Source organism: Girardinichthys multiradiatus, chromosome 1 (genome assembly GCF_021462225.1).
Source record: "Girardinichthys multiradiatus isolate DD_20200921_A chromosome 1, DD_fGirMul_XY1, whole genome shotgun sequence".
Taxonomy (NCBI): Eukaryota; Metazoa; Chordata; class Actinopteri; order Cyprinodontiformes; family Goodeidae; genus Girardinichthys; species Girardinichthys multiradiatus.
The window spans coordinates 12,428,745-12,448,129 of NC_061794.1; the positions used below are offsets into that span (position 1 = coordinate 12,428,745).

General features: G+C 42.8%; 1 protein-coding gene across 9 annotated transcripts in view; it reads right to left on the minus strand.

Annotated features, from left to right (window-relative positions):
• agrn (agrin) overlaps positions 1–19,385 on the minus strand; it is a 414,019-nt gene that overhangs the window by 76,747 nt on the left and 317,887 nt on the right. For all 9 annotated transcript variants that reach the window (XM_047373566.1, XM_047373582.1, XM_047373574.1 and 6 more), the window contains 4 exons: positions 12,637–12,834; positions 12,110–12,310; positions 2,976–3,118; positions 890–995 (listed from right to left, as the gene is read on the minus strand). In XM_047373566.1, coding sequence (XP_047229522.1) covers positions 890–995; positions 2,976–3,118; positions 12,110–12,310; positions 12,637–12,834 — 648 coding nt within the window. The remainder of the gene's footprint in view (positions 1–889; positions 996–2,975; positions 3,119–12,109; positions 12,311–12,636; positions 12,835–19,385) is intronic.

Here is a 19,385-nt window from a genome sequence, read left to right on the forward strand (position 1 = left end):
ACAGGAGAAGCCCAGAGGTCTTGTACACATAGAGGGTTGTTCAGAAAAAAGGATTGATTATCCCATGGTGGGTAGAGAAGCGTGTCAGTCAGTGCCCAGAGGAAGCCAGCTTAGGAAGAAGAAGAATCTACAGGGATGTGAGTGGAAACACTGGGAGCTCTCTTATTCTCCCTCTCCTCAACTCTCTCTATCTTCCTCTTTTTTGGACCCAGGGGGAATCGAGCAGGCTGGAATGATCACACAAAATCCCTTAAGTGCCTTTTGCTCTGCTCTTCGGCCTTTAGCAGCAAAAGCTCTTCATTTGACACAGCCGCAGAGAGGAAGGTGGTTAACCTTTGCAGCTCGGCCACTGATCTAACAATCAGTTCAGTGGGTAAATGCCATTAGTGCATGCAAAGAAGGGCTGTTTATATTAGCGTAAATGGAGCAAAGTGGTATCCTTTGGGATAGGAGGCAAGTTTAATGGTTTAAATTGTCAGATTTTCAGGATAGAAAAAAAATAGACTCATTATTGCAATCAGCTCCTTCCACACAGAGAAAGATTTTAACTGCACACCAGCTGGCCTCAGAGGAACCGTCAGTTTCAGGATATGAAACACAATTGCTGCAGAAAAAAGTGTGACTCAACCTTCCTGGAGCAAAACACATAGAAACGGCTAAGCGCATTTAGGAATTATCTTCATCATTTCATTAGCTTTTAGCGACTTGGCTAACAAAGGAGAGAAACAACAGAGATGATGTGAGAATTACATTCCGAGGAGAGATAAAAAAGTAACCCCATCAATGGAGGGAATGAGTGGAGAAATGGGATGGCAGCGACAATGAGTCCTGATGAGGAAGCACCTGTGCACTGCAATCACATTAGGTGTGAGCGGCATAATGCACCAACCTGCACAGGGTCCCTGACTCTGAATCAACAAGTGCCTCTTTTCCAAACATCTGGCACTCTTTAGCTCGCACTCGTTCCGGTAGGTTTTCCCATCTGAGCCACAGACCTGCAAAGGAAAACAGTTACAGAAAGTAAGATTTTTATGATATGGTAACTTTTTTTTAAATCACACTTTAATGAGTAGCTAAATGGTTTAATATACGGTTATCCTAGTATATTACATCTATGTGACAATGCTGCTGTTAGAAGCTGGGTTTGCCCACATCAGAAGACAGGTCAACACTATAAAAGCATATTCAAAACACCCATAGTTTCAAAACAGCATTTTCACAATAGACTGCTGATTTTTGGACATTTGAGTACATGGAAGACATTATAATCAATAACCCTTTCAGGTCATCCTATTTGTTCTGTGACCTAAACTTGATTTTCACTCCTTGCGGCTTATTGAAAGATCCTGGCATGAAATAGGGGGTTGAAGTCACCACACTAATATTACCACTATGAACTCTAAGGAGTAAAGGACTACGGAACAATTGTGACATAGTGATATGAGACAAAGCAAAGATAGCTGCAGAAGGAGCGGGGTTCGCACAGAGCAATGGCATCTTATGACCCCCCAGAGTCCCTCTGACACGAGCAATATGTTGCAGAGCAGAATCTGTTGCAGATAATAATGCCTGGAGGATTGTGAAAAAGCATGCTTGAATTTAAACCACTAAATAGATTGTCAAAGTCTGAATGTGGAGCACGACATAGAGCTCAGTCCTTTGGGGATTTCCCCTCAGGTACTCTTCCACACATCTACTTGTTGCTCAGGTGAGTGCTGCGAGTTGGAAGCCCACCCCGTTGGTTCCACAATGTCAACTGCATGCTTTAAAAGCACACATGATGTGGAAGGACAAAGTGATCCATAACAGGTAGTGCGTGTATTGTTCATTTAATGTTGAAGTTTGACCTGAAAGGAACTGAGGTGATTTGTATATATATATATATATATATATATATATATATATATATATATATATATATATATATATATATATATATATATATATATATGTATATATATATATACATACATATATTTATGCGCACTGTAGATCTCTTACAAAACTGTGACTCCAGAAAAGTTAGCACCAAACATTTTTTTGGTCCCTTTTTTTTTCCAGTTTCCAAGCCCCCATTGTAAACATGAGCTAAGCCAAATCCCTTAAATCCTCTCCCACCCCCAGACACTATTCTGCCCCACCCATGCCACCACAACCCTAGACCACCAAGCCCCAGGCACCATGGCTTTCACCCCACCAACCCAGGCCAGAACCCACACACACCAGCCTGGTGCAGCGGCAGGACAGACAAGGGGCAGAGTGGCCCTCAGCCCTGCTCTGCCTCAGTACTTGCAGTCGCAGCAGCCTCACCCCACAACCAACACCTCCATGCTAGGGCAGCACCCAAATGCCCACTCCACCTATGGACAGCACCACCCTATTGCCAGCATCCCTCTACCACTTGACTCCTGATGTCAAGGCTGTGAAACCCAAACCCCTACACCACTATGTATTTAATTATTGGAGACCAAACCAATTTCAGTTTCTTCTGTTGTTTTTTCTTACATGTAGACACTCTGTCCATAGAAAAAAAACCTGATAACAATGTTTTTAAGTAAAGGCCCCAAACATTTACTCAAAGGGATGATTAAATCTGTGGTTCTAAATAACAACATTTCACTGGAAGAGACTTTTGGGTGAGTATAAAAACATTAGTAAGACAGCTAACCAAGGGCAAAATGACCAACATCAACAACCAAAATGTTGTTTTTATTGGTTTGCAAGTATGTATTTTTCTCTTTCATCACATTTTACCAAACATTGCTTTTACCACCTTCATGTTTGTTATTTACATTGATTTCTGTTGAGGATTTCAAGACCTAACATTTTTTGATTCACGACCCCCAGTGGGGCTCAAACCTAAACTTTGAGAATGATGTTATGACATGGTACAAAGCTAACCATAAAAAAAAAAAAAAAAAGTTTAAACTTACAAGTGAATTTAAATTTAAACTTCCTTTTCCTGAAAGCCGTACCTGGTTGTGTGGCACGCTTTCACAGTTAAAGCTGCAGATGCAGCGTTCATCCTCTTCGTCCTCGTCCCACAGGCCACCATGCATTGTGCAGCGCTCCTGTTCGCAGCTTTCCACACCGGAGCCAGATGCCCCGGAGCCACATTCTACAAATAATCAAACCAAAAACCACTCTATTATTTATAAAACACACACTGAATTTTATCAAAGCATCAGGTAAAAACGGATATTTTCTTTCATCACAGATGAATGTTGGCTTAAATTTTCTGAGGGTGACAAAGTTGGGATATTTATTCTCTAAGAGAAGACACCAAAAGGCTCTAAAATAATGAACCACTGCAGTAAGAGCTAGATAGTCACAAAATAAATTAGACATATATGCACCACCAATGAGGCGTCCTTTTTATTTCAATTAAGTCAGAAATAAAAAGGAAGGAAAACTGGCCTTTTAATGCACAGAGAAGTGGTGATGTGGCCCACTTTATGGGTGCATGCTTCTTGATATGAGAATGCAACTAATTGCACAGTGTTCTGTAAAATTAAATTTTCTCCTGAGACCTTGGAGAAAGTTGTCACAGCAACTCTTTAACTGTGACCCTGAAAGGTAGTTTACTTGGTTTTAAAGCAGTGCTAAAAGAAAGGAAAGAGCTGCTCATTTGTGTAAAAGAGGAAAGAAATACGAAAATCCTTCGTTTTCTGCTCGTGTTCTATATTTGTGTTATTTCAAATGAGATTAAAAAGAATAAAAAAGCGGCAAGACATCTGAGAACATGTTGTTTAGGGGGTTCGTTTAAGAAAAACAAATCGTGCAGATGAAGAAAGTGGGAGGATCCCGCCTTTTGAAGTTGCAAACATCTCCTGCAGTGGGGGTCTTCGGGGAGATTAGGTGAATGCGAGTGAAGACGGAAATGAAAGCTTGTCAGACGGGGGAGAGACACTCATGAGGCAGGCAGAAAGTTCATTCGAAACTAATTTGTTATTCAGAAAAGGAACTAAAAGCTCCCAGAGAAGCCCAACGGATTCAAACTGTGGGCAATCAAGGTGTTCTTTCCTCCTCTGGTCGTCTTGTCTTCTTTTTGGGCTTATTTCACTCTGTGTGTATTGATGCTCCACCTCTAATGGTGAAATCAATGTCTCAGTGATGGAAGTAGCACTTAGCGTAACCCATCTTCTAAAGTAGATTATAGAGAAGGTCACAGAGCAGGGGAGGGGCAGGGGTGAGGAAGCCTTGGGTCTTCCTTTATATGGGTCATCAGCAACAGGATGGGAGAGCTCTTGAGGGGTCGATATAGTGGAGGAGCTCTGACTTCATTATCCGAAGCTGGTGCCCACATTCTCCCATTGAACATTAGGACCCGTTTAGGGATTGGTTCTGTCTCCATTTAAAACCCACATAACCTCAATCCCTAATCCTCTTACAAAATGACACCATTGTACGAACGTATTGATTGCGAACCGTCTCAAGTTTAATAAAACGTTTTGTAACGTGGCTAATGGCGTTCAGCCACTGGTGACATTATTGCAGGTATTCCTGGCTTTAGTTGGCCTTTAAAGAGGACAAATCAGAAGGAAAATAAGCACTGATAGGTTCCTGCATCTGTTCGCTGTACGCCAGCTCAGCAAGGCACAATAAAAAAGGGAAACACGAGCGTTCACCAAATTCATATTCTGCTCAGGCGCCCTCGCACAGACGAGATAAATAAATAAAAGAGGTAAGACATTAAAACAGAATAAATAAATAAAAGTGAAAGGCGAAGGGGGGTGCTAATTAGCCGTTGTACTTTGATGTGTCCACCACCTGCGCCGCCTATGAACCTTTCAATTAATACATCCCCAGCTAAGATGGCTGAATCAGCTATTCTCTCTGCACTGCCCATCCGTTCCTTTTTACTCAATCATGTCAGAGGCCTGAGTCTATTTAGCCGAGGGAGCTCCATTAAGAAGAAAGAATTCAGCAGCCAAGGGAAGAGAGGACATGAATTGCATGAGAATAACTTCCAATGTAGCGAGGATTTGACAATGAAAATAATATTAGAAGTAAACCATGCAACTGGCTTGTGGAAGCTGTATGGTATTGAATGGAAAGAGCATAAATAATTCAAGATGTAGGAGAAAGTGTGTGAGGTATACTGGGCTTTTGGTAAACCAGAATACTTGATGGCTCCACTGCCAGATGGTGTTATAAGAATACCTTTGAACTCTATCCTCTAACATAAAGTTAGTTTGGATTATTATTGCTTTGTGGCAGGAAACTCTGAGGCGATTTCCACAAAGACAAAGATATCTGATGTATCTGTTCCCCTTGTCCATATGCAGATCAAATTCTAAACAGCAAAACAGACCTAGAAACTATTTAAAAAAGTTATTGTCAACACACTCACCCATCTTCTCTTGCTCTGCATATGTGTGTCTATGTCTCAACATCAAAGTAACTGTAAATGTCTTAGTAAGCCTTATTATAACAGTAATAATCATTCATTCATAATAATCAATATGTTAGTGTAGCAGCAACAGTGTGATAATGGTTGCTTTTTGTTTGAATTAAAAGCAATTAGATCATGTTACACATTGGTGATTTCACTTTTCGTGTTAGTACTGTGAAACTGTTGTTTAGTGTTCCTTTGTTTAACAGGAATATAGTAATAAAGGCTCCTCATTGGGTTGGCCGTCCAAACTCAGTTACACTGAATAAACTCCCACCTATTTAAATTGTTTAACTATGCTGTTATGCTAAAGAAAAAAGGAACATTGACTGAGAAGGGCTAAAGGTTATCTGCTGATGTTGCTGACACAGTCGGCATCGACTTTGACACTTCACACCAAAGCTTCGTGAAACGATTCATTCCCAACTTTTAATAACAGGAACAGCTCCAGTTGAAAATTTAAACAAATTTAGACTGCTCAAAGGTGAACTGGATAATTTGGAGACTGTGGTTTACAACACCTTAATTTTATTTTTAAAGTAATTTTAAATGTTTTTTTTGTTAGGACCATTTTAGCATCAGACAACCTTAAAAACAAAAGGTGGGTCGGGAAATTATTTGGGAAAGTTTGTGATTTATGAAAACGAAAAAGTGGAGATATTAAATTTTCAGCTAGTTACCTCGTTATTGGAACCAGTATTGTACAATGTCTCATCTCTAGAGGAGAATGTTAGCTTAATCGTTAGCGGAAAGCATGTCCAGGAAAACATGAGCTTCGATTGTTTTAGCCAAGCACTGCTTTAGCCATATTCAGAATCCTTCCAGGGAAAAATGTTTGTGTTATTAAGGTTGACTTTGTCACTACCTGCTGATACAGCATAGTTCTAGTATTTTAACTCCAAGATATTTCCAAAAACTAAGAAAGAAAAAAAACATCCATTTAAGAAAAAATATCCTAAGCAGTGTCGTCTGACATGACATTCTGTGAATGATACCTTCGTTTTGCCCTGTTACTCCCTAAATTGTCTTTATGGATGTGGGAGGACATTAGTCCAAATAAAGGTCCTGAAAGATAGACGAATGATGTGTCTGTCTCACCTTACGGGTAGAAAGATGAGGTGTTTGCAAATGGCAAGAAAAAGTTTTGGTACCTCAGCAGAAGGTTACAAGTCCTGATTGGGCGTGGGTATGATAGATGAACGAAGAGCTCAATTCTCAGCCCTCCGCCTCCCTCCGTTTCTGATGACCTTTCATGTGTTTTGAGTTTGATCCAGTCCGTGCTTAAAAACTAGCAGAAGGTTTGCTTCTGCCCCCTTTAATGATTTTGGTTATTAAATGCTTTTTTCAATTAAAAAGCCCACCTCCCCGCATCTGATGCACCACTTTTTGTTGCCACTTTGTCAGTGTCAGGAAAAAGGAGCTGAGGCCAAGCCTGCCCAAGTGTGAAATTAAACAGGTGATAAATTTCCCTGTATGGCCAACAGTGGGAAAACTGTCGTTTTTCTTTACTACTAAATAAAAGCATGAGAAAACGTTTTAATGCCTTGCCCTCCTCCCAATAAGACTAATGAGGGTGCGTTTTAGGGCGGGTCTACGTAAGCATATAAATCACATATTCATTTCCTCTCAAGGCTTATCTTTGATTTCATACTGGTGATGTAAAGCCTTGCCAGTGTCAACAATGGGAGCAAGAAAATACAATATTATATGCTGTGACAGAAACCCACCCCTCGTACATCTCCGCAGGGGTTAATTTATCACAGACAAATCATTTTTTAACACAAGCAGTGCAGCACAGATATATCAAAAGGAAAAAACCAACAGCTTGGTTTAGATTGTGGTAGAGTCACAGCAGACTTCCAGTTTGGGTCAGACTCCTGGGGGCTAAAAGAATCTGGGGGAAAGAGCCAGCAGACAAGACTAGCTGCCCCCAGGGTGAGATGTATCGATTCCTGACCCATCTCTACCCCTGTGTGAAAAAGGCATTGGTGCCTCTTTTGTCAGGGAAGCACAATTTTTGATGGAGAACAGTGCAAAACGAAGAGTGAAATGAGTGAGTGGGACAGCAGGAAGTGGTGGGGAGTGCAAAAAAAAGATTCTATTGTGTAATCCTGATGATTTTCTCTGAATCAAAATGAGCAAGTGATGGAAAAAGCAGGATGTTCACAGACTCCCTCGGGGAAGCAGATGAGAGCATTTTTTGTCTAACACCAGACAATCAACTGACAATGGGGAGCGTGTGCCTGCAAGTCAGCAATGAGGGTATACAGCCTCACAATTCCTTGTGCCCCCCACACAAAAAGGTCACAGATCTCAGTCAATGAAATGATGTTAAATGGACTGCAGGAGCTCTGGTGGCATGATTTGCCTCTCGGGCCCATAGAGGCAATATGGCAGACAATCGTAATGGGGGAGAAAAAAAAACACAAAAGAAAAAAGAGAAGAATGAAACACCTCTGGGTAGCAATCAAAATGGAAGTAGGTTCTCCTCATCTGTTTGCCTGGTCCTCCAAACTACAACCATTTTTCTTCTCTCCAGCGATCCCTGCTGCTGGCAGGTGTAATCTGCTCCCCTTCACACCTTGTCAGAAGATGACTATGTTCACTGTGGCGACCCACTACCCACAGGGGAACAGCGTTGCCAATATTTGCATGAGAACCAGAGGCTGGACGTGTTGCAGCCTCCACAGTATGAAGGGCTGAGTGAGGGGACTCTGATACGTATTGTGCCGAGGCTTGTCAGAGCAGATCAAGATATAATCTGCACGGAAAATTAGGATTCATTTTCATCAGCGTGTGGAGTGGGGGGGCCTGGCATGGAAAATCAGAGATTCTCGCATTAGATGCCATCAGTCATACATTTAAGAGCCTAATTGAATAGAAAGGCTTTATAAAGGTTGCCATGTGTCTGTCAGAGCATAAACGAAATCTGCCAGCAAAATCTGTGTGAAATAGTTTGTCTTTATGGGATCAAACAGTTCATTTATGACTTCCAGTTGATCCTTTTTTCAATAGAATTACCCGATTCTGATTAACTGATCGATATTTTGAATATTTATACTTGCCCTTTTATATTGGCAGATCTCTTCCTTCTGCACTCAATATTCAATACTTTTTTTTTTTTACAAATAGATTAAAGATTTCGCAATTTGAACCTTTAATGAATTGTTCTACACAGTGATCAGAAATGCTCTTTGTGTGTATTCATAACTAGAATAAGAATGTATCTTTGTTTTAAAGAGTCTTTGCTCAATGTACGTGGATCAGCGCAGTTAAGGTCTTAGCAGTCTTTTATATTTTGGATGATGTAGTCCATATTTGTTTAAAAAAAAAGAGTGAAATTGCCATTAAGTTAGAACTGTGAACTACAAATGTGCAGCTCAGACACCACTGGCCTTTAGCAGTGTACTTCCATATTTCCTAAAAGTGCTCACAGTGTAACAGCACAGGGAAACATCTACTCCTCATTACCTGAACATAAGCAATAGAAAACACATTAGTTGGTTTGAGTGTTTGTAATACTGCCTGAAGGAGTGGCGTCCTGGTCGTGAGCCATATCACCCATTTCAAAAATTGCCACAGCCCTTTTGTTTAAAATTCTGTGCTTTCGGATAATTTATTGAAAAACAGCAAGTAAATATTGGATAACAGTTGTGTAAGCTAGCAGAGCTTTGATTCTTAGGTAGTAGAGTGCCATGCTAAAGCCTTGAAACTGTAAGATGGTAACAAAAAATTACTTGAAAACATACAGGTCCTTCTCAAAATATTAGCATATTGTGATAAAGTTCATTATTTTCCATAATGTAATGATGAAAATGTAACATTCATATATTTTAGATTCATTGCACACTAACTGAAATATTTCAGGTCTTTTATTGTCTTAATACAGATGATTTTGGCATACAGCTCATGAAAACCCAAAATTCCTATCTCACAAAATTAGCATATCATTAAAAGGGTCTCTAAACGAGCTATGAACCTAATCATCTGAATCAACGAGTTAACTCTAAACACCTGCAAAAGATTCCTGAGGCCTTTAAAACTCCCAGCCTGGTTCATCACTCAAAACCCCAATCATGGGTAAGACTGCCGACCTGACTGCTGTCCAGAAGGCCACTATTGACACCCTCAAGCAAGAGGGTAAGACACAGAAAGAAATTTCTGAACGAATAGGCTGTTCCCAGAGTGCTGTATCAAGGCACCTCAGTGGGAAGTCTGTGGGAAGGAAAAAGTGTGGCAGAAAACGCTGCACAACGAGAGGAGGTGACCGGACCCTGAGGAAGATTGTGGAGAAGGGCCGATTCCAGACCTTGGGGGACCTGTGGAAGCAGTGGACTGAGTCTGGAGCAGAAACATCCAGAGCCACCGTGCACAGGCGTGTGTAGGAAATGGGCTACAGGTGCCGCATTCCCCAGGTCAAGCCACTTTTGAACCAGAAACAGCGGCAGAAGCGCCTGACCTGGGCTACAGAGAAGCAGCACTGGACTGTTGCTCAGTGGTCCAAAGTACTTTTTTCGGATGAAAGCAAATTCTGCATGTCAATCGGAAATCAAGGTGCCAGAGTCTGGAGGAAGACTGGGGAGAAGGAAATGCCAAAATGCCAGAAGTCCAGTGTCAAGTACCCACAGTCAGTGATGGTCTGGGGTGCCGTGTCAGCTGCTGGTGTTGGTCCACTGTGTTTTATCAAGGGCAGGGTCAATGCAGCTAGCTATCAGGAGATTTTGGAGCACTTCATGCTTCCATCTGCTGAAAAGCTTTATGGAGATGAAGATTTTATTTTTCAGCACGACCTGGCACCTGCTCACAGTGCCAAAACCACTGGTAAATGGTTTACTGACCATGGTATCACTGAGCTCAATTGGCCTGCCAACTCTCCTGACCGGAACCCCATAGAGAATCTGTGGGATATTGTGAAGAGAACGTTGAGAGACTCAAGACCCAACAATCTGGATGAGCTAAAGGCTGCTATCGAAGCATCCTGGGCCTCCATAAGACCTCAGCAGTGCCACAGGCTGATTGCCTCCATGCCACGCCGCATTGAAGCAGTCATTTCTGCCAAAGGATTCCCGACCAAGTATTGAGTGCATAACTGTACATGATTATTTGAAGGTTGACGTTTTTTGTATTAAAAACACTTTTCTTTTATTGGTCGGATGAAATATGCTAATTTTGTGAGATAGGAATTTTGGGTTTTCATGAGCTGTATGCCAAAATCATCCGTATTAAGACAATAAAAGACCTGAAATATTTCAGTTAGTGTGCAATGAATCTAAAATATATGAATGTTAAATTTTCATAATTACATTATGAAAAATAATTAACTTTATCACAATATGCTAATATTTTGAGAAGGACCTGTAGGTCAGAGTTAGGGGGATTCCATAAAGTCAGTCAGTCAGTCATTTTCTACCGCTTATTCCATAGTGGGTCGCGGGGGAGCTGGTGCCTATCTCCAGCAGTCTATGGGCAAGAGGCGGGGTACACCCTGGACAGGTCGCCAGTCCATCGCAGGGCAACACACAAACAACCAAGCACACACTCATTCATACCCCTAAGGGCAATTTATAGTGACCAATTAACCTAACAGGCATGTCTTTGGACTGTGGGAGGAAGCCAGAGTACCCGGTGAGAACCCACGCATGCACGGGGAGAACATGCAAACTCCATGCAGAAAGACCCCTGGTCGGGAATTGAACCCAGGACCTTCTTGCTGCAAGGCAACAGTGCTACCAACTGCACCACCGTGCAGCCGGATTCCATAAATATGAGACAAAATGTGATACAGCGACCCAATTGTCCATAATCAACAAATGAACAGTTTAGCAGGTTAATTTGCTTTATTTTTGCGCCAATCAATCAAAACTGATCAAAATTTCATAGTTTTCCCTTGATTGGTTCTGACCAGAGATCTGCTGGTCAAATACTGATAAATCTTTGCTGTGTTCATTAAATGGATCAAAACACTATAAATGTTTTTAACAAACTGAATATTCTTAGATGCATCTTTATAATTCAGAAAATTGTTAGGGATCTTTGCTTTGGACGTACGCTTTAATGCATAAATGGGGATACAACAACAAAAAACAAGGTTTAAAGGTGAGTTTGTATATGCTTTAGTCCCTGGAAAGAAAATCAATCTGTTAAAAGTGGAATCAGCAAGCCAGACCTTAAATGAAATCAGAAATTGGTGGCAGTAGAGGCCTGCTGTGTGCATTTCTAATTTCTTCACTAATTAATGTTTGGTAAATTCTAATTAAAGGATTATGATGTCCAGTTGTTTTACTGGCAAATATAATATTTTTTTTTTTTACTTGTGAATGAAAATATGCCCATTCAGAACAGAACCCTACTCAGTATGTTTTATCACTGTGCATGCATCCATGTTTGCACTGGAGTAAACCAGCAAAGGTTAGAATTTGGAAAAATTAACAATAACTCAGCATATGACTTAAACAGCTTGACAGTAGATGGGGTTTGATATTAAAACGTACACCTCTGTAGTTCCTGCACCAGGTTCTATTTACAGAAACACAGGGTGACTTTTACTGCAACATTTGTTGATATCAGAGTGCCGACAAGCCGCTGGAGCTATTTAAGCATTTTGAAAATCCACAATCTAAACGTCGTACCACAGGTCAGTTGGTAAAGTTAATTGCACCACTTCAATGGCTGATTGGTTAGCATAATTACAACATTTAAAAGTCCATTTCCCACCTTCCTCGCAGCTGCCGGGCTTTGCCACATCAATTTTCCTCTTCTGGATGCAGGAGGAGCTGTGGAGCTCGCACTCGTTGTCGTAGGTGATGCCGTCACTGCCGCACACCGGGGAGTTGGCCTTGCCCGTGCACTGCGGGCACTCACACTTTTTGTCCACACACCGGGCACCCCAGCTACAGATGGTGTTGCCGCATGTTTCTGTATTACACACACAGCAGGGGGATGGTTCAGAGCATGACTGGTGATGAGAGACCATCAGGACAGACATTAAAATGTATATCTCGAACAGATATTTAAATTAGATTATATTCCCTGTCTGCCTGCCTGCCTAAAGTTGTAGGGCTCGTATTCTGCATTTCATTTCCTGCTTGAGTCCAATGGGAAAAAAACTTAATGAAACAAAAAGATAAAGTATTTCACTTGTGTGTGTCATGCCCGCTTTCAGTCCTTGTGGATTCCAAAATAGAACGCATGACAAACTGCGATGATTGGTGACATGCTGCATGAGTGTTCATGTTACTTACTGCACTCCCCCTGGCTGACCACTCGCAGCTCCATCTGCTTTATGCAGGACCGCACATTCAGCTCACACTCGCTGTTGTAGGTGTTGCCGTCGCTGCCGCACACGGGCTGGTGGGACTCGACGCACTCTAACGGGCACACGCACTGCCCGCTCTGGGCGTCACAGATCGCCCCGAAGGAGCAGTTGATGCAAGCTTCATCTGAAGGGAAGAATAACAAAGAGAAGAGCAAAGATTTAGTATGCTTGAGTTTGTGTGTGTGTGCAGTCACAGTGAAATTAGCAAATAACTTCTTTTCTAACTTATGTTATCAATATGCAAATTACAAAACCTTACTTAGATTTTAATGATCCTTGAAATATTCTTCAAGTGGATATAAAGTTTTCGCCACTGTTTTTGCTGTCATTAGCTTGGAAATGTTCATCTGTACATATTAAAAAATCTCAATCAGTAATGATATTAATATGTCATTAAGGATTTTCCATTATGAAAAAGTTTGCTTGCTTTCAGTTCGTTGGTCATTACTCAAGTAAGATGATTCAGCCTGAGCTTTTAGATAAGAATGATCTAACAGTGTGACCTGTGGCCAAATGTTATTATTATTATTTTCTAGAAGAAGCAAAGATTATTTTTAAAGAACTATCCTGTTGCTTTCAGAATGTGACTTTGTGCGTTAAACTATGGCACTGTTTACATGACAACAATCCATTAAAAACAGGATTTATTTTCTGTTTCTGTGAACACATCTACACGACAATGTTTTACAAGAGGTGGAAGGGCTGTAATTCCACCGCCATGCCACTAGCAGGTGGTTTGTTGTTTGAAACTTCACAATGTGCGCAAACACTTCCTCCTTACAAAATAGGGAAGAAAATTTGCACTTTGTTGGAGGACCAGCAGCACAAGTAAGTACTGCAGTCTGCCATTGTTATTTTTGATGTTTTCAAACTATTACATTCTGAAAGCCGTTCTCAATTTGTGCAATTTTCAGAGAAAATGTGCGTCGCTGTCGTGTAAACAAACAGTAGAAACGCAACTAAACTTTTCCATTTTCACCACAAAATGGATATGAAGGAGAGTACTCTAAGCCTAAAACTCCTGAATCCATATTTAAGACTTAATTTGAAGAATTAAAAGGGAAGTTGCCTAGTTGCTTTGACGGTAACTATGAAAATGTAATTCACAACATTGAGTTAAATGAAGGCATATCTGTGGATGTATTTTAACCTCAAATACACTACTTCCTGTGCGATATCATGAGAAAAAAAAAAAAAAATCAGCCAAGATATGGTAAATGGCCTATATTTGTATAGCTCTTCATTTGTCTTGAGGACCCTAAAGTGCTTTGCGTGCTATGAATCAGAAAAAGGCGGACCCAAGATTCAGCCAGACACAGTACTGAAAGTTTAAAAGGTTTATTCAGCCACAGGAAAACGTCACACAGGTAACACTCCTCACAGCTTCCAGGAATCACTGAGGCAGAAAGAGGGATTAGTGACTTGTAGTCTCTCCAGATTTTGCAGGGATCAGAAAAGTCACTAACCTGCTTTTGTCTTGAATGGAACTTGAAACCCAGAGGGGAAACCTCAGTGGGCGGCAGGCGGTGATCTCCACAGCACAGGTAAGAAGTGACTCCAGGCTGAATAATCCGAGGGCTAGGCTGGCTCAATAATCCAAGGACAGAAACAGGGTCAACAATCGGAACAAGAGGCGTCAGGCACGGGGCAGGCAGAGGCGTAAACCAGATGCAGGAAACAAGGTCGACAACCAAAATCCAAATAGTCCGACAGGGAGCAGGCAGAGGCATAAATCAAAAAGGCAAGGCAAGGTCAAGAACAATGATCAGACAGGAAGGAACGCTGGATGTCTACTCACATGAATGGCTTTCAAAAATCTGGCACGTCTGCTTGTCAGAGTCGGTATATATCAGGGAAGACACAGGTGTATGGCATGCCACAGATTGCACTACACCGCAGCAGCCACCAGGTGGATCTAATCTGCTGATTGCAGCCAGGGAGACAGGGTAGAGCAGACGTGCCAGAATCATAACAGTATCCCCCCTCTAAGGTCCGGCTCCTGACGGACCACGAGGCTGATCAGGATGGAGACGATGAAACTCACGAATTAGGTCCTTATCAACGATGAACCTCGAAGGAATCCAAGTCCGTTCCTCGGGCCCATAGCCCTCCCAGTCAACCAGGTATTGCATTCCACGTCCTCTTCGCCTGGACCTGAGAATGCGCCGGACCGAGAACACTGGACCACCATCAATGACCCGGGTTGGTGGGGGGGGCCCGGAGGTGGGCCCAATTCGGGGCTCCACGAAGGGCTTGACCTGAGAAACGTGGAACGTGGGGTGAATCCTCATGGAGTTGGGTAATCTCAGTCGTATAGCGACAGGGTTGATGATCTTGGAGATTGGGAAAGGTCCAACAAATCAGGGTGCCAATTTCCGGGATTCTACCCTTAATGGGAGGTCCTTGGCGGAGAGCCAAACTTTCTGCCCCACCTGGTACTTAGGGGCAGGGATCCGTCTCCGGTTGGCTGTTCTTGACTGAACCAGTGACATTCTGATCATCGACCTCCTGGCCTTTCTCCATATTCTTTGGCACCTTAGGGCAGCCGCTTGGGCGGATGGAACATTAGCATCTCTCTCCTGAACTGAAAACATGGGTGGCTGGAAACCAAACACAACATGAAAAGGAGACAAACCAGTGGCACTTGATTGCATAGAGTTCATGGCGTATTCAACCCAGGGCAAATTTTGTGACCACTTGGTCGGGTCAGACTCACATAATATACGAAGTTTGGTTTCAGCTTCTTGGTTGGCTCTCTCGGTTTGGCCATCAGACTGAGGATGAAACCCTGAGGAAAGACTAACAGAAATTCCCAACAACGAACAAAACTCCTTCCAGAAACGTGACACATAATTGGGGTCCTCTGTCGGAAACAATGTCATTTGGAATTCCATGGAGCCTGAAAACTTCTCGGGTCAGTATCTCACCCATCTCCTTAGCAGATGGAAGCTTCTCCAAGGGGACCAGATGAACCATTTTTGAAAATCTGTCAATTATGGTTAGTAGTACAGAGTGACCATTAGAAACCGGTAGACCTGTCACAAAATCCATCACAATATGTGACCATGGGCGAGGGGGAATTGGCAAAGGGTGCAACAACCCTGCAGGGGGACGACAAGAAGGCTTGGCTCGACAACATTGAGTGCATTCAGCAACAAAGTCTTTGACATCCTTGACCAGCGATGGCCACCAAAACTGAGTTCGAACTGTCTGAATGGTTCTGCTGATTCCTGGATGACAAACTAAACGAGAGCAATGACAAGACTCCAGTACCTTAGGCACAAGGCGTTCAGGGACAAAACAGCGGTCAGGTGGACATGATGGTGGGATAGGCAGATCTCTAATGGCTTCCTGGACCTCCCTTTCCACCTCCACTCGGGACACAGACAACCTGACGGTTTCAGGAAGGATAAACTCCTCTTTACCCGCTGACTGAGATTCTTCAGGCTCTTGAATCCGGGATAGGGCGTCAGGTTTGCCATTTTTACTCCCTGGCCTGTAAGATAGGGAGAAATTAAAACCAAAAAACAAAGCCCACCTAGCCTGTCTGGGGTTTAGCCGTTTTGCTGATTTCAGGTACTCCAAATTCTTATGGTCAGTCCACACCATAAACGGCTCCTTAGTACCCTCCAGCCAATGTCTCCACTCTGTCAACGCCAACTTGACAGCCAATAACTCTCTGTCTCCCACGCCGTAATTCCGCTCAGCCTGTGACAGAGTCCTTGAAAAGAAGGCACATGGGTGAACACGATCATCCTCACCTCTTTGGCTTAATACAGCTCCAACCCCAGTGCTTGAGGCATCCACCTCCACGATAAACTGTCTCTCTGGGTCAGGAGACCGTAACACTGGAGCTGACGTGAAGAGTTCCTTTAACCTATTGAAGGCCTTCTCTGCATCCTTATTCCACACAAATTTCACCTTGGAAGAGGTAAGAGCGTTTAGGGGAGTAGCAACCAGGCTGTAATTTCTAATAAACCTCCTATAGAAGTTTGCGAAGCCCAGAAATCTTTGAAGCTGCTTGCGATCAGTTGGAACAGGCCATTCCAATACAATTCAATTCAAAGATACTTTATTGATCCCCGAGGGGAAATTAGAATTCCAGTACAACCCATCCAAACATACATCATGACACAAGACAAGGGGGGACGGGTCACCGAGGCTTTGCTGCCCACTCACAGGCGCTGCCCTTGCTAGATGAGAAAAGAGGCCACATTAGGTAAGTAGAGGGAAAAAAAATCATATTTCACACTTTATCCTTAGCAGGATACAGTTTGAGATTGCAAAAAACCTCAGCACAAAGAAGAAACAAATTTACAAAACAACATCATGCTGGGAACGGTGAAGGTGGTGTGAGGGGTGCATATGTTTATCTTGAGCATGTGTGTGTGTGCAAGTGAGTGTGTGCAAGTAAGTCCATGAAGCACTGTCACAGAGGCCATTGTCCTTGATGGTACGTTGGAATGTTCATCAACCGGCCACAAAGTTCTGAGCAGGTCCACAGGTGTCCTTAGGGAATGGAGGGGGCAGAGGGAGCAGAGTGTCATGTTTACATAACTTCCAGGAGAAGTTGAAGATAGCCAGCCATCAAGGCCGCGCAGGGGAGCCAGATTCAGAAAAACAATAATTATTTGGGTTAGGCTGACTCTTAATTTTCCGTCAGCCTTGAGAGTCTCGCGGGTGCTTCTCAAAGGCAAATCCAAACAGCCAAATTCCTGGTCTTTCTGCCAGATCCAAACGAACAACTTTCTCCAAGATTTATCCCATTTCACCCCTGAGTCCAGGAACCGTAACCTGCCTGCGATCCTGTGTAAGGATCACATCCAGTCTGCGATTCAGCTCACGTAACATCTCAGTCTGAGTGTTGATCGCTCTGAAGATCCCATCACACATGCCAGGCAGCCTTACAATGGCCAGAACAACTGCTGACATTCTCCGAATTTCTCAATATGCCAGGTAACCGCTGACTCCAAAAAGCAGAAATCCTGATATCAAACATCCAATTATATACACATGTTTCACATCCTCAACTGACATTATCGACAGACACACAATCCTCCACTTCTGCCAGGAGTCCATCGTGTATTCGGAGAAAAATGTCCTGTCCGGGCAAGTGGGCTCTCCCGACCCCTGTCTTCTCGTCGAGAAAATTTGATCAATTGCATTGAGAGACCAGCTGACCAAATCCATATTTTGGAAGAATTTGGAAGATGTGCAAAAAGAGGCTCCAAAAAAAAGACAAGACAGAGAAAAAGTGTCCACCTCCACCGAGAGCAGGACCTTGCAGGGGTCGACAAGCACTTGATCTGGGGAAATGATGAAGCCCAAAAAGGAAGTGGCAGTTATGTGGAACTCACATTTCTCTGCCTTGACGAACAACTGGTTTTGGAGAAGACGCAGGAGAACAGCTCTGACATGTTTTCTGTGGGTTTCCAGATCTTGAGAATAAATCAGTATGTCATCAAGATAAACAAATACGAATTGACCCACCATGTCTCTTAGAACGTCATTGACCAATGACTGAAAAACTGCAGGAGCGTTAGTAAGTCCAAATGGCATGACCTTGTATTCATAATGGCCCGTAGGCGTGTTGAAAGCCGTTTTCCACTCATCTCCTTCTCTGATTCGGACCAGATGATATGTATTCCTTAGATCCAGCTTAGAAAATATCTTGGCTCCCTGGATCTGATCAAAAGCTGTGTTCATGAGTGGTAAGGGATATCTATTTTTAACTGTTATCTCATTAAGGCCTCTATAATCAATGCATGGTCTCAATGAACCATCCTTCTTCCCAACAAAAAAGAAACCAGCACCTGCAGGAGAGGAAGAGGGTTTAATGTGCCCTGCCTTTAATGCCTCATCAACATAACTCTTCATGGCCCTGTGCTCTGGACCAGACAATGAATAGGTTCTGCCTTTAGGGGGTGATTTGCCAGGAAGCAAATCAATAGCACAATCATAAGGTCTATGGTGTGGCAGAGCTGTGGCCTTGATTTTATTAAAAACCTCCTTTAAATCATGGTATTCTTGCGGTACCTTGGATAAATCCGGATAGGTCTCCTCAACCTCATTCTCCACACTGACCTCCGTAGCAGCAGACAAAAGACAGTCAGCGGAACATGACTCAGACCAACCCAAAACTTCTTTTTTCTTCCAATCGATGTGCGGGTTGTGTTTCTGCAACCAGGAGGCCCCTAGGACTACAGGAAGTTCAGGTGAATTAATGATCATGAAAGTTACTTTTTCTTGATGATTACCTCCAACTGTTAAGGTAATCTCCTCCATCCTGAGATGTGAATTGTTCATGCTGTGACCATCCAAAGCTAGCACGTTTCTTGTGTCAGCTGACGGAATAAGTTTTATGCCGTTCTTATTTGCAAATGTTTCGTCCATGAATTCAGTATCTGCTCCTGAATCAATAAACACGGCCCCCTGGAGAGACAAAGAAGAGGTTTGAAAATGGGCAGGAAACAAGAAGGAGGAGGCAGATAGTTGACTTCGGCTCAGTAGAGACCTCCCTTCCTCTGCCGAGCCTGTCCTTTTAATGGACACCTTAGTGCTAAATGTCCCTTCTCTCCACAATAAAAACAGAGATTGAATCTTCTCCGACGATCTTTCTCCTCAGGGGTAATCTTGGTCCTGCCCAATTGCATGGGCTCACAATTATCATTTTCC